The sequence below is a fragment of the Ixodes scapularis genome, unplaced genomic scaffold, assembly GCF_016920785.2.
Source record: "Ixodes scapularis isolate PalLabHiFi unplaced genomic scaffold, ASM1692078v2 PGA_scaffold13__105_contigs__length_92229423, whole genome shotgun sequence".
NCBI lineage: Eukaryota > Metazoa > Arthropoda > Arachnida > Ixodida > Ixodidae > Ixodes > Ixodes scapularis.
This window is the reverse complement of record NW_024609839.1, coordinates 1,827,373-1,841,574: the sequence shown is the minus strand read 5'-3', so window position 1 is coordinate 1,841,574 and position 14,202 is coordinate 1,827,373. Positions and strand designations below refer to the sequence as shown.

The 14,202-nt window shown below is 42.7% G+C and overlaps 1 protein-coding gene across 1 annotated transcript in view; it reads right to left on the bottom strand.

The window, feature by feature from the left end:
• Positions 1 to 4,840: 4,840 nt before the first annotated feature.
• Positions 4,841 to 14,202, bottom strand: part of LOC8039922 (techylectin-5A) — an 80,670-nt gene continuing 71,308 nt past the window's right edge. Inside the window, 3 exon segments of the mRNA XM_040217293.1 lie at positions 4,841 to 5,145; positions 7,757 to 7,861; positions 7,864 to 7,932. Of these exon segments, the coding sequence (XP_040073227.1) occupies positions 4,841 to 5,145; positions 7,757 to 7,861; positions 7,864 to 7,932 (479 nt within the window).

The following is a 14,202-nucleotide window of genomic DNA, read 5'->3' as shown; positions in this document are numbered from 1 at the left end:
TTGATTTTGTTGTGTATTTGTTGTTCAGTAGTTCCGGCGGATAGCTCTGTTCTGTGCTTTCAACAGGTTCTCGAGTTTCGAGCCAGATGGATGAGTGAAGAACACTGACAGTGCTACAGAGCTGTGAACTCGAGTCTGTTAAAGACTTCATGAATGCGGTTCTAACAGCCCGGCCGACCATTGGACGAGGGAACACCACGCGGATCCTGGCTGACCATTCTCCGGGGAGCGAGGAGGTCAACGTTCTTCAAAGCCCCTTCCAGGGTCAGAAACATGGGACTGATTCAACAGTTTGATTCTTTGGCCCCATGTTTATTTGGCTTAGCAACCAAACTGAGCACTTTCCACCACACCAGTGTCTGGTATGATGAGAAACCTTCAACACTGAAAGAAAAAAAAACAAAAAAAAACACGCGCGGCGTTGGTTTGTTTACGAGTGGGCATTTTCTGTACACGGCAGAATTCAAGGATTGGACAAAAGCATAGGGTGTATTCATTGACGGCCATAGCTGCTTGCTCGACTGCTGAGCTCGTACTGACGGCGCGAGCTCCCGAGCTCATCTGCAACTTGCATCCCGCGCTATCAAGACTGCCGGTCTTAGCAGCCTCGTAATGTGGGCTCGTCTTGAGCGTGCCCTCTGAACATCACGCTCAAATACGGCGTCCACTGATTACCCCCTATTGGCGACGTGGGCGATCAAAAGCGTTGCTGTGGTCGGCCCTTCACGGTTGGCCGAATGCTGACTATGACGTCAGAAAAAGGATTCCTCATCGACGCAAACAAGAGGAATGTTAGAACTTTAATTTCGGCAGTGTTGGCAGTGTTGCTTTGAGGACGCACTGATTTCAAGCTTCCACCATGCTAATTACAAACACCATCGAACTTGTTGCTCGCAGGGTAATGACGTCGCGAGAGGGAAACAGGAGGGCGCCACCAAAACATCTCCCCGCCAATTGAGCAAAATTCACGCATTTAAGTAGTGAAAATAAACACATTGTTCCAATTCGAAACTTTCCGAGAATTATAGAAAACCACTAAATCAACTAATTTTTAGAAATATGTAAGACAAATACAGCATTTTACGGCGATAAGAAAAATCTCTAAATTTGGAATTGTTTGTTGGTTTTGATTTCCTGTCAGATTGCGATTAATGTGCAGCATGTGAGCGAGTGTTGTGGTTTGGTTCATTACCGAGCCTACCTCGTGTATAGACCAACTCTATCTTGTGACGTCACGCCATTATGGTGGCGCTGCTGTCGGCACTGAGCATGCGCACACGCCTCATTTAAAAATGTAATTTAATTTCACATTCGTATATTATTTATTTTTACAATATTCTCTACGTTCCTGTGGATTCTAGGGCGGGCTATTATAGTTATGGGTTACTTATTTTATTGGATAAATAAAGAGTAATTATTGCCAGGTGCTTCACACTTTCTATCGGATGTTTGCGTAACTGGCTGATATTGTTACACCACTCGCTAAGTGTTATAATACAAGTGGACAAGGATTTTTTTTATATTTTTGTTTTACGTTTTTCATATTTTTTACAAATTTCTTATTTGTTAATACAGACTAAAATGAAAATTAATGAAAGTTCTGGTCCAAATTTTATTTTAATATTATACTACGCAGTGCAAAATTTTCACATTAATATAGGAAGGAAAAATAAGATACACGTGACAATATTTACTCGGTCATTAAATAATTAAGCCATGATTATATTAGCTTGTATTCGAGTATGTAGTTTTAGATTTCTTCGTGTGAATTAAAAACAATTTGTACCAATTCATGATGGTCGCCATAAGACCGGAGTCTTTTTTCCCCCGAGAACTGTAAACCATAGAGTTATTACAATAAACGCTAGAGGCTCAGCTGGCACTAGTGTCTACGGGACTTCTAGTTGCGAATTGAAGCAAACAGCAAACAGTCTACGTTTCCAGTCTTCTTGCGTATTCCTATGAGAAAACGTACGGGATATTTTTCTCTTCGCCAGGAAATATTAGAATTCAGCGTAGTTTCTTTACTCGTTACGGGTACTATGTAGCTTCCTTCACATTATAAAAGCGTAATTTATTTAATTAATTGGTTTTTCTATTATTACTCAGCGATATTTAAGTCAGCAAAAGTTTAGACTCAGGTCTACGTTGTACAGCATGATATGTCAAGTCAAACTATCAATTGAAGAAAAAAGAACAAATAAAAAGTGCATAGGGTTGATTCAAGCTGTAATAGCATTCAGATAACGGAAACGCAGCATGTTACTTATGCACAGTTTGTTACTAATCCAGTACGTGTTCTCCGTCCCATAACTCCATGCTTTAATCTTGTTGTGTGTTTAGATTGTTTGATTTTGCCTATATTAGCATCCTTCTGGCATTTCGTCAAGCTGATTCACTTTATGGGCTTCATAACATTGACTTCATGCGTAAATACGTGCCCTATAGTAGCAGTCTGGAACGTAAGCGCGTATTATACATGTTGGGGTATTTTAGTGCAGTGTTCACCACCATGAATTCTAAAGGAAAACGCTCTAACAGACACATATTTTTGTACGTCCGATTGTAAAACGTTCCAAACTTTTTATTCTGTCACAGCACTAAGCAGACTTTGCTCTTATAATCGATCGCCAAGAGAAAACGCATTTGCGTTTTCCATGGGAATGCATTACCGGAAGGTAAGCTTAGACTGTTTGCTGTCTGCTTTAATATGCAATAGCACACTAGCGATACCTGAACCTATAGTGATCATTGTAATATCTCCGTATTGTAAACGAACGAAATAGCATACCAGATAAAATTGTCTCCTCGGCTGCAGCTTCGTCATTTTTTTTTTTTCGGTTCTGCAGAACTTTTTTTTTTTTCGCTTACTGTCTATTTGTGGATTTGTTTGTTGGCGTGCTTGCCAATTTGTTGTTTTGTCGGAAATCTTATGTTATGTAATTTTTTTATACCTGATGTCATTCGAATTTTTTTCGAATCATACGCATATTTTCGATGTATGCTTTATATTTGATATGCCTTTTGGTATGTCTTCGCCCTACAATAATGCCCGGGTAAGGGTGATGTAGATAACAGAATAAATCAATCAATCGCCGATCTTTGCGACCAATTAAGCTAATTTTAGCAACGTCATGTTCCGTCGGGAGGAAAGGTTTCTGATTTCATGGAACAACTCGCAGCAGGAACGGACACGCTGGAAAATATTACCACATGTGAAGAGGCGGACATTTTATAGTATACGACGTGAAACAAAGCTACAATCGATGCTGTGAAAAAGTCCCACATCGCCGAGAATTAAAATGGCCAGACAAGGAACTGTGAACGAGACAAAAGAGGAAAAGGGCGGCGCTGCTGAAGGGCTGTGCCGGAGCTGCAGCATCATTGTTTCTAACGAGAAAACAATTTATGCATCATGCGCAACAGCCTTCCTCCCACACGCACAAAGATTTCTCGTTCTTGTAACCCTGAAAACGAATTATGAGCGGAAATGAGCTCTTCTACGCCCAGATGTAGCGCCAGGGGTATGAATTGGTTCGAGCGAGATGCCAGCGTTTCAGAAGTCACCATCAACCCACTCAAAAGTTACGTTGCTAACAAAACCCAGCGCAAAAAAAAAAAAAAAAGAAAACGACGAAGGACAGGTAAAATGAGGGGACGCTTCTCGTGTCCATCTGTTGGTTCGGACCGCTAGGGTTACACGTGAGCGGAGAGTGAGTGTTCAGCCACGCGTTGTTGAACAACCACTCCTCGTAAGTGGTGCAGCGACGACCAAGTTGTTCCTTTACAGCGCAGACACATACGGCTCCAGAGGCCGCTTCCTAAATACAGCGTTCTTTGTGCAATTTGGAGCTATGCTCGTTCGGTTTCGACTAAAGCGCAGACCGCATGGCGCGTTTTTGCTCGCGATTTAGGCGCGTCAGTGTAAAACTGACGTCATTTCCTGCGCCCGGGCGCGCGTTTTCGCGGGAGCGTCGGTTTCCAGCCGACCCAGAACAAGACCCGCGTGCCGAGGCGTCGAAGCGGGTCTCGCCCAATGAGGGTCGGTCGAACTATCACGTGATCTTGCACAGTACGCTCTTTCGTATTCAGCCCATTTCGAAATGTTCAAAAGCATTTTTATTTCCCATATAAAAATTGAAAAAGCGTGTCTTTCGACGCACAAACCAGTTTTATTTACTTATTTGTTCCTTTAGTTCTCAGTTTTACTATTTGCGTCAACATTTACATCGCGTGTTGAGAATTCTGTTATCTGGCAACGCTGATAACGCGCGGCCGGCGGTGCTTGGTGCCGCGCCAGCTTCCGCGCGAGCGTTCATAGCGCGTCGCGTTTTCGCGTGCAGAAAAACGCGCCATGTGGTCTGCGCTTTAGTCGGCGCCAACGGTGCGCAGTTGGTGAACTTAAGCCGCTCACACACTGCTCATACGTCAGAGAAACGACACAGGCTGCAGACGTGGTTTCACTGAGTTCACGCCTCAATCACGTTTCAAGCGTGTGTGCTTCGTACATATGTATGCTTTTAGCATGTCTAAAATCGGTTTTTATATGAGCAATGTGACTGGACCCTTATATACAAGGAAGGTCTCAGACGGTGTTTGCAGCGTCTCTTCTGTAAGATGCATAAGCAGTGGGACCGCCGCTTTAGAGTTGGACGTTGGCGGTAGCCGGGAGAGCCAAGACAATTCAAGCTGTTTTCTCTAGCAGTGATATTTTATTTCCAAAGCTTGCAGAAAAAAAGTCAAAAAGCGAGAAATTAACGGAGCTTATTGAAAATGGCAACTTCCGCGCAATTTAGTGCTTTTTTTTTTTTTTTTTTTGAACCGCAGCAGAGATTAGAAATTAGATACCTTTGGATTTAAAAGCGCCCGTGCAGAAACCATAGTCGTAGTCCCTGATCTTCATCTCCACACTGTCGTAGGGATAATAGTAGGATTCTTCTTGGCCTTTGATGTGCCAGGTAATACCGAGAGCCCTTATTTTCGAACGGGAGGTGAATTTACGTCCATTAAGATTTGCCTCGTTGCAATCCTTGAACCACCAGCCAGCACTCAGTCTTGCGGAGCATCTGTCTCCGTCGGGTGGCTGCTTCATGCTCTTCTTGACGGTGAACTTCTGTCCGTTGTGGTAGGACAACGCGTCGTAATCTGTGCACGCCAAAAAAACCAGTGTCAGCCAAGCGAGGGTGTTGACGGCTCTTGCATTATGATATACTAACAAGCAGCAAATATAAAATATTATGTTCTGTGATATAATATGTTCTGTTATAGGCAAACATCTAGAATAATTTTACTGCGTCAGTGAACACAAAATGATGTTCGTTACTTCCAAACTGATTTGCATACAAATTGTTTACACGTATTAATCGACACAACTGAACTAGTAACCTAAATTACAAATCACAATATTTTTTTTCTGAAGTTAGTGCATTTTAAAATCTGGTCCGAAAGGCTCCATGGTAACATTGACAACACTGAAAACGCGACGCAAAAAACGTGACGCTAAGTGGAGCTAGCTACCGCCCGCTACAAAGGTACGGCCGTTATCATTCTTCCATCCATTTATTGATTCCTATATAGGCTTACTATATGGGGACAGCACAGTTTGCACATGTTTGGTGGCGTGCAATAAATTCTAAGCAAGTTAACGCCAAAAAAAAAAAAAACGCTTAAAGTACAGTGTCGTTTTGAACTGTCTGCTCGACCTCCAAGTTATACAGTGTGTGACATCACACTGCTGGAGAAGGCGGGAAAATTTGAATGTTGATTTTGGCAGAACCTTCATTTGCTGCTTTCTCAATTGCTAATCTAAATGAAGAGATAATAAATAGCAAGTTGGGAAGACTAAAGCCTGGGTTTTCCGAAAATGCATTTAGTCTGACTAGTTCAAAAATCCACTTAAAGTGTCAATAATTAATGTCCGGAATCGTGCTGGGGCTTCAGCTGTACCAGTCACTACGGATGTATGTAGTTGAACTGAATGGTAAACAAAACCTGGTAAGAAACAGCAGCCAAAAGTCAACATGATAGCAAAGGGCCAAACCGCGGCTCTCGAGCCGCGTGCGGCTGTTCACGGGTCCAAGTGCGGCTCACGGCTCCTTGGTAAGTCTGCCCCCTTTCTCCTCCCGTGTCACCAAGACAAAACAATATGCTACAATAAAAAAAATAAAAAAGCTCATAGTCTTGGCATTCTTGTACTAGACAACGTACATAAAACAATATTGCTTTTCGGCACAAAGATGCCCCCTCCATACATGGGTAAATTACTCTCAAAATGTAATTTATATACATTTACAATTACTTTGCTTTAAAAGTAGTTTAATTGCAATTACAATTACTACTCAGTGAAAGTAATTCATTACGACAACAAATTACTTTCAAAATGTAATACAATTACTTATCTATGAGAGCGGTTCGACTTGGGCCATATGACTTTAAGCGAGTAGTTAAGAATGCAACGCATTTGTTCTTTGCTTGCCCCACTGTATGAGGAGGCTTAGGCATCGCTGTGTAAATGTCATGTATTGTGCTTTACTTGTGCGAATTACGTTAAATTATTGATAGTACTAGACAGTCTGGGACAATGAAGTCTTACATTCTTTTATTTTCGAGAAATAATATTAAATTAGCTCATATGCTCGAAGGAGCCAGATCGGTAAAGTAAAATCAGGTTGACACATTTTCGCTAGCCAGGCAAATAAATATACGACAATTAGTCTTCTCGGTATATTTTAATAGTGTTATTATAATCCACACGTGCTAATAGGAACGCATTCACACACAGACGCTTTATGTTATTGTAAATGATTTACATTGAGTTGGAACTATGATGGTTCAGAATTATGTAAGAACCGAATCGGGGCTCCTGAATCAATGGTGACAATATTCCCAGGTGAGAAGTCAGTCTCAAAAATGCTGAATCCAATATTATACGAAGTAAAGCCAACAGGAAATAAACTTCGAACTGCGAGTGTGTCACCGAGAGCTAGGCCGCCGGTGCGGGCACTGACGCTTTCAGAGGCGTTCCGCCAGAGCCGCAGTCTTGCAAAAGTAATTTGTAATTGTCCCCAAAATTTTGTAATTACTGAAGCTAGAAAGTAATTAAATTACAATTACAATTCCTTATAGCCCAAAGTAATTAAACGCAATTACAAATTTAAAAAAAAGTAATTAAATTACATTAATTCAATTAGTGTAGTTGAATTACTACTTCCTTTTGTCCTGCGGCTCTCAGAACGTTTGTAGTTTTGTTTGCATCTCTAACCCCATGTCACTCTGGCCACCCCTGTTATAGCACATCATTTTTACCATCTCATGAAAGGTAGATCATGCCGGCGTGTTTCGCGGAACATCAGCCGAATTGTTCATGCAAAACTACACGTCACACAGAAGATATTAATTACGTACTAGTTTCTTAAAATGGAACATTCAGAACAATCATTAGCGTTTGCGATAACTAAGTTCTGAATTAGGTTTGGGAATTTAAATTTCTAAATTAACAAATTTAAACAATGTTTCAGTAGAGAATAGCTAACAACCGTCTAGAATCACAAAATCAGCGCACGTAGAAAGACAGAAAGCACCCCAAGCATTTACAGCCTTTCAAAAACAGTCAGTTTGGGCTCGTTTTTGATTTTCGGTTTTCTATCGGCCGAGCCGCAGAGGTCCTGCTCCCTGCTGACAAAGCGCTCAATAACAGGCGCCATTCCAGATTCTTCGCATTTGTTGCGAAAGGCACTGCGGCAGAACCGATACCTACCTTGATGAGGACCCTCGTAGTCGGCAACGGTCAGCTTGTAACCCTCCTGTTTGGAGCCGATGACAAATTTGTGATAGAGCAATACTGTCGGTTCCCTTTGTCCTATTTTGTCAGTTCGATTCTGAGAGCTTGTTGGTTGTTCGGAAAATTCGTAAGTGCATGAAGATTATCAAGTCCTTTGACGGAAGGAAAAAAATGCGCTTAGAAATAAACACGAACACTCTCTCCGAATGGTAAGACTGACTTATAAACCCTCCTTAACGTGAGGCCTCACTCCTAACATGAGCTGCAGGAATGTGCATGGCGCTGACTAAAACCATAGATCAAACCAAGCTAACGATAGTAAATTGAAACAAGAAATACCTGCAAGAGTAGCGACTCACATTTTTCGTTTCACGATGCTATATAATCTTATGTTTCAAGAGCAGAGGATTATGCATTTAATATAGGGTTCCGCGTTTTCGGTTTTCATTTTTTTAAAATTCGGCGTACTTTTTTTGGTGTTTATTTTGAAATTCAATATTCGGTTTTTTTCGGCATATATTTATTCCCAAAACAGTTTACCGATTTTTTTCGGTGAATATAAAAGAACCACCATTGGACACCCGATCAGATTATCCTTGTAGCTGTGATATTTGCAATCACTTAAAGATTAACGACACATATACATAAGTGGTCCTCGCTACAACTTCCGTCAGGACACACCTCAAACTCGCGGAATTCGCGGGCACAACTTCTTCAGCGCACTTATTTTTCCTTCCCACTCTGACGACGTAACCGTCTGAGGTGATGACCGTACAAAAACCAGCGGAATGTAAAAAAAAATATATATATATATATATTCATCGTGTTTATGTTTTTAACAACAGGGAAGTTTGAGAGAGCGTGTTAAGAAAGGTATTGACGGCTTTCCTCGATGTCCTCTGAAGTGCCCATGAAGCGAAAAACCTTATACTAGCCCACATCCCAACTTTTTTTTTTTTTCGGGACCGGAACTGGACACACTAAGCTCGATCACAGAAAAGACACAGATGTCCCGCGAAGGCCAATCCAAGACCTCTTTTGTTGCATGTTGAACCTTGGAAGAGGGCAATCACGAAGACTTCACATAATGCCGAACCTCGCAAAGCTCTCTTCCTCTCTCCCTCCCCCACCCACCTCAACGCGGCCCTAAAAAACTTAACTTTTTCGGTTAAAACCGAAATCTAGAAGACGTATAGGACGTACTTTTATCGGTTTTTATCGGTTTAAACCGAAAACGCCGAACCTACAAACTGAGCTTTTTCGGTTAAAACCGAATTTCCGAAAATGAATTCGGCGTACTTTTATCGGCGTTTATCGGTTTAAACCGAAAACTCCGAACCCTAATTATATAATGATAATTGTTGGTATTCATTAGCAAGCTAAAATGCTGGCAAAATAAAATTATTTGTGAGAGCTTGTTTTGAATGGTGAGTATCAGTGCAAATCGCAGGCAAATAAACACAGATAGGCTACGTCACCCGAGGGTATCTTTATTGACTGGTGCTGTTTTACTTGTGAACCAAAATTAATATTAATACTACTGGTGATTTCTGTTTAACGCGATATTCTTGTTTCTTTTTGTTGGTTTGGGGGAGATTCTCAAAGGAGATTTAACGTGGCTGACAGATGTGATGTGGCGCACGGTGCATTTCGCCCACTAAAGTCTGCGGGAAAGTTTACCCCGTGACGTGACGCGAAAGTGTCACGTTACACTCACGACTCCAACTGTCTATATGTGGCGCCACTCGTTTATCAAAATGGCGGTAATAGTGAGGATCGGAGATACGTGATGGTATACCCTTTGCTAGGCCTGTCTTGTGGTGTGCTGACATTACTGAGCGACATGAATTATTCCCGCTTTGGCGAGGAAGCTGGAGTAGTGCGCAGGCAGGTCGCATTTTTCTCCCGAAAGCAACAAATATGCGTAGCGTAATATTGACTCTATGGTACAGTTTTTTTCTTAGGGGCGAAGCTCCTTAGGGTCTAGCCTTGTCCGGCGTCCGTGCTCACATCGATTGCACTGCCTCCAAAATCGGCCCACATAAAAAAAAATAAAAAGTGCGCTCGCTCAGGGGCTCGAACTGGGAACCGCTTGCTTACGAGGCAGACGTCTTAACCACTAGGTTACACTTTTTTTTTCTTTGTTGCACACTACGCTACACTTCAACGTTGTATGTAGTCGCTCAACGTCTATACAGGAGATGGCGCTGCGGTCAAATGCTCAACTGCGTATATAACCACGATCGGTACTACACATTCTCTTTCTTACATGGACCGTTGACTTAAGCGGTGGAGATGCGTTCGCACGGCTTCTAGCGGATCAAAGCTGATTAGCTAGAAGAACCACTGGCTCTGCATTTCACCGACCATTAAGCATAATAATGAAGTTGAAACGCAATCCGGAACTCCGCACCACCTATGAACAATAAAACCAGTATCATCAGCACCACCACAGTTTCGCCGCAAAGATCATCATTCACCACGTGGAGATGCGGCCCCATTTTTTTTTTAAACATAAAGTCACGAGCAATACAGAAACCAAATGTATAAAGCAGGCGAGCTCCTTAACGTTCCACAGGATTCTAAACCGGCGAGGAACGGACGACAAAGTGACAAACATAGACGTTTTCCAGCTCATCACTTTGCTTCACTCATAAAGATTGAGACGTGTGTGTTTGCGCCCTTGTCCTCCGTTAGTTTCTGGTTTTCTGGTTTAGTATGGTGTGTACCAAAAATACTGTTTTGAAGTCAACGCCTCGGTATAGACGTTAATGTCGGTTTCCCACCTACCGACAAATGTGTCTCAGAACGTAGTTACTGAGTTAAATAATATTTTCAGGCACTGAAAGATGTGATCTTGAGGGTCATTCCACTTTAGATGTGTTAAACGGGTAGATTATTCTTTAAATCGAACACTCGTATGTTACACATCGAGTTTTGCGATTTTTAGAGATCCATCCCTACCCAAAAACCCAGTATAACGTTTCTCTATCTGGATTATAAAACTAGAAATCTATCTGGATTCTATCTGGATTTCATGTTTGCAGAAGTTATTCACTTGGCATCACGCTGCTGTTACCTGATGACGTATTTTATGATCATCCTTCGGGCACAGCACAACGCCGCCGACGCCGCTTGTTTTTTAAGTGTTGTGAAAAGTGAAGTCGTCCTAGAGGTATAGGAGGACTTCTAGGATGACCGCAAGGATGACGCCAAGGCAATGGGACAAGTAGGATCGCCCGATGAGTGGAGCGAGCCCCTCAATCGTATATTTATTTATCGGTTAATGCGACGCTTTTTCGCTCATCGCGGCAAGGCTTTCGCCTAAAAACATGTTTTACGAATGCTGTTTAAAATAATATTAAAGTGTCGTTTACGAAGCGTCTAAATTTCAATCTTGTGCTATTGGAAAAGTCCGACCATAGCTTTATGCAAGACACATTGAAGTGGTCACCGACCACCACTCTTTGTGCTGGCTTGCTTCCCTTAAGGACCTAACCGGACTCCTCGGTCAGTGGGCGCTAAAACTCCAGGAGTATGATTTTAATATCGTCAACAGAAGTGATCAAAAACATCAAGACGCTGATGGCCTCTGCCGATGTACTACGCTTACCCTTAAAGGACCTCTAAAAGGAAAAAAATAACTTTTTTTTTTAACAGTCTGTTGGGACACGCGTGACACTAAACAAATTTTACGCGAAAAAAAAAAAATTTAGGGCGGTATTCACGGCGAGAAATTTATTTGAAATTCTGCGCGCAAAGTCCATGACGTCACGAAGTAGTCACTCGCTCAATGAGAGGGTAATTCGCTCTTTCCACCTCGACGCGAAGGCGAAGCCGGTCCACCTCTCCTCCACGCGCTCGGCATGCCGAGATAAAAAACAAGTAGAAATGAGGTGACTAGCGACTAAATCGCGTCTCGGGTCGTGAATATTTCTCTAAAAATGTATTCTTTTGCGTATGATTAATATTTTGACACGGATGTCCCAACAACACTGTTAAAAAAACTTTTTTTTTCTTTCCAGGGGCACTTTAACACCATTACTACAGTTGCACTATACACAAATACCACAGCTTCAATCGCTTCTATTTCCTGTGAGACTTTGCCTTCCGAGCAGCGTGCAGATCGTGTGAATAATTCAAATACTCTCCCGCTTGAGAGGCAGCAATCCGTCCAAAAGTTGACGTTTTATTAACAAAGCTCAACAATTGTTTATATTGACGGGATGTTGTTTTGTCAAAATTATGATCCACAGGGTAAGCGTTGGGTCCTTGTCATACCTCAACACCTCTGACAAGAGATATTACAAAATCTGCAAGATGAGCCCCCTACCCGTTATCTCGGATTCCTAAAACCTACACAAGAGTTCGTCATCCATGGGTTCTTTTGGCCCGGAGTGTATAGTGCTGTATTCAAGTGCGTCAGGAGTTTCCAGCTGTGCCAGCGTCGAGAGTGTCCCACATCAACTCCCCCAGGACTTCTCGAACCCATAGCTCCCCCTCATTTACCGTTCGTCGTTGTGTGAGTTGATCTATTCGGACCCTTCCCAGAACTGGATAATTGTGTATATCGACCATCTAACATGTTACGTAGAAACAGCGGTCCTTCCCGACGTCACAGCACCCTAAATTGCTGCGTTCCCGCTGAAGGAGCTCCACGTACTCTCATAAAAGATCGCGGACGGTCCCTTTTGTCTACCACCGTGGAGGCGATACTTAGTTACTTACCACTGAATTCCTTTCTCATGTCAAAAAGAACTTGAGATGAACACCAGAATGATGCAATGACGTTACTTCCAAGCCATATATATTGGAAACTCGGCCGAACTCACGTATCATTGTCTTTTGAGGCCATGGCGACGCCTTAGACATTCTTTGTTGTTATGGAATCACTATCGACGCTTCCCTTTGTTCACGCAATTAATGCGAAAAACAGTACGGCCTTTCGACACGGGCTTCTGGCCGGGGCCATTTTCAGTGTTCGTGCGTATGGCATGCACGTGATGTTTTTGCCTACAGAAGCAACGAACATGCGCGTCCTGGGCTGTGGAGATCGCACGCTGGGCTGTAAATTTTTAAAAATTGAAATTTTGTATAAACTGAGCTCCAACTCTACTGCTGATATATGCCGCAGCACACAAGACGACCAAGAAAATGACCAAAATCTGGAAGGGGTTATACAAGCCAACGAAGCCAAACCAGCGCTGAGAGCCTAAAGACTCTGGTTAAAATTCACGCCCGACGTTTCCAAGTACGGACAACCACTGTTGTGCGAACATTAGAGACACGGCCACGAAAGATTGCTGCACTGCCATTGGCTTCCAAGAGCCTCGTGTGGCACAGCCATTGTGCACTGGCGGATTTGACGTTGCTTGCAAGGCAAACACAAGCACACCAAGGGACTTTGCTGAAAGCATATGCCTTTTCCGCTTGGTCTCGGGGATCGAAAACCACGGTGTCGTGTGCATGTTCCTATGACTGGATTGGTTGGCATAGCTGATGAGATCGGCCGCGGTCTATTTGAAAGTAAAGGCGATGGGCACGGCGGTAAACAATGCAATTTGGACGTTGCCATGGCATCACTACGTCGTACATGCGTTTCCTCTCATTGTTCCCATTTATTGTGCGTCGTAGCCGACATAAATCACACGACGGGGAAATCTAGCCGACATGCAAAACTAGAATGCCTAAATGTCCTTCTGTTGGGGGTGACGCCATCGTTCGTAGAACCTGATGACGACAGCACGCGCTCACATGGAAAATAGAAAAGTTGCAGGAAACAAAATGTCGCCGTAGCACAGTCAGCGCCACGAACGCGTGCAGGGACATGCTTTTTCACGCGCTTCAGAGCAAAGAAATAAAAATAAGAGTACAAAACAAATTGGTAAGATGTCATCACCCCAAGCCACCGAGCCCCGAAGCGAAGTGCACATAAAGGCACGCTAGGGAAAACCGATCCTAGCAGCAAACGCGTCCCGCGAGCCACCTTTCGTACGAGCTCGAGAGGAGAAAACAACAACAAATGCTCTTGCAGCTTGATTCTCCTGTCGCCATCTCGTCGAACTTAATAAAAAAGGGTCTGTCCCGTCCAATTTATTTACACAAATACTACAATACGCAGGGTGTTTCACTGCAGGTGGACAGATTCGATATTGCGAAAACTACGCGTTGCACAAAAGAAAAGAAAAAAGGCTTGTGCCGTTTTGTTTTTAAGCCGGGGGCCCACTTAGGAAAATGATTAAAGTTCGAGATAACTAAGTTGTTAATTTTTTTCGTGTAATTAATCTTATAAATATTGAGCTCAAGGACATGGTTTAATTTCGAAACTTGCTGAGCATCATTGAAACACAATAAATAAGAGAATTGAAGTGCGATAGAAGACACCCCGATAGGAAAGACCATCAATAAAATATGATGGTCCA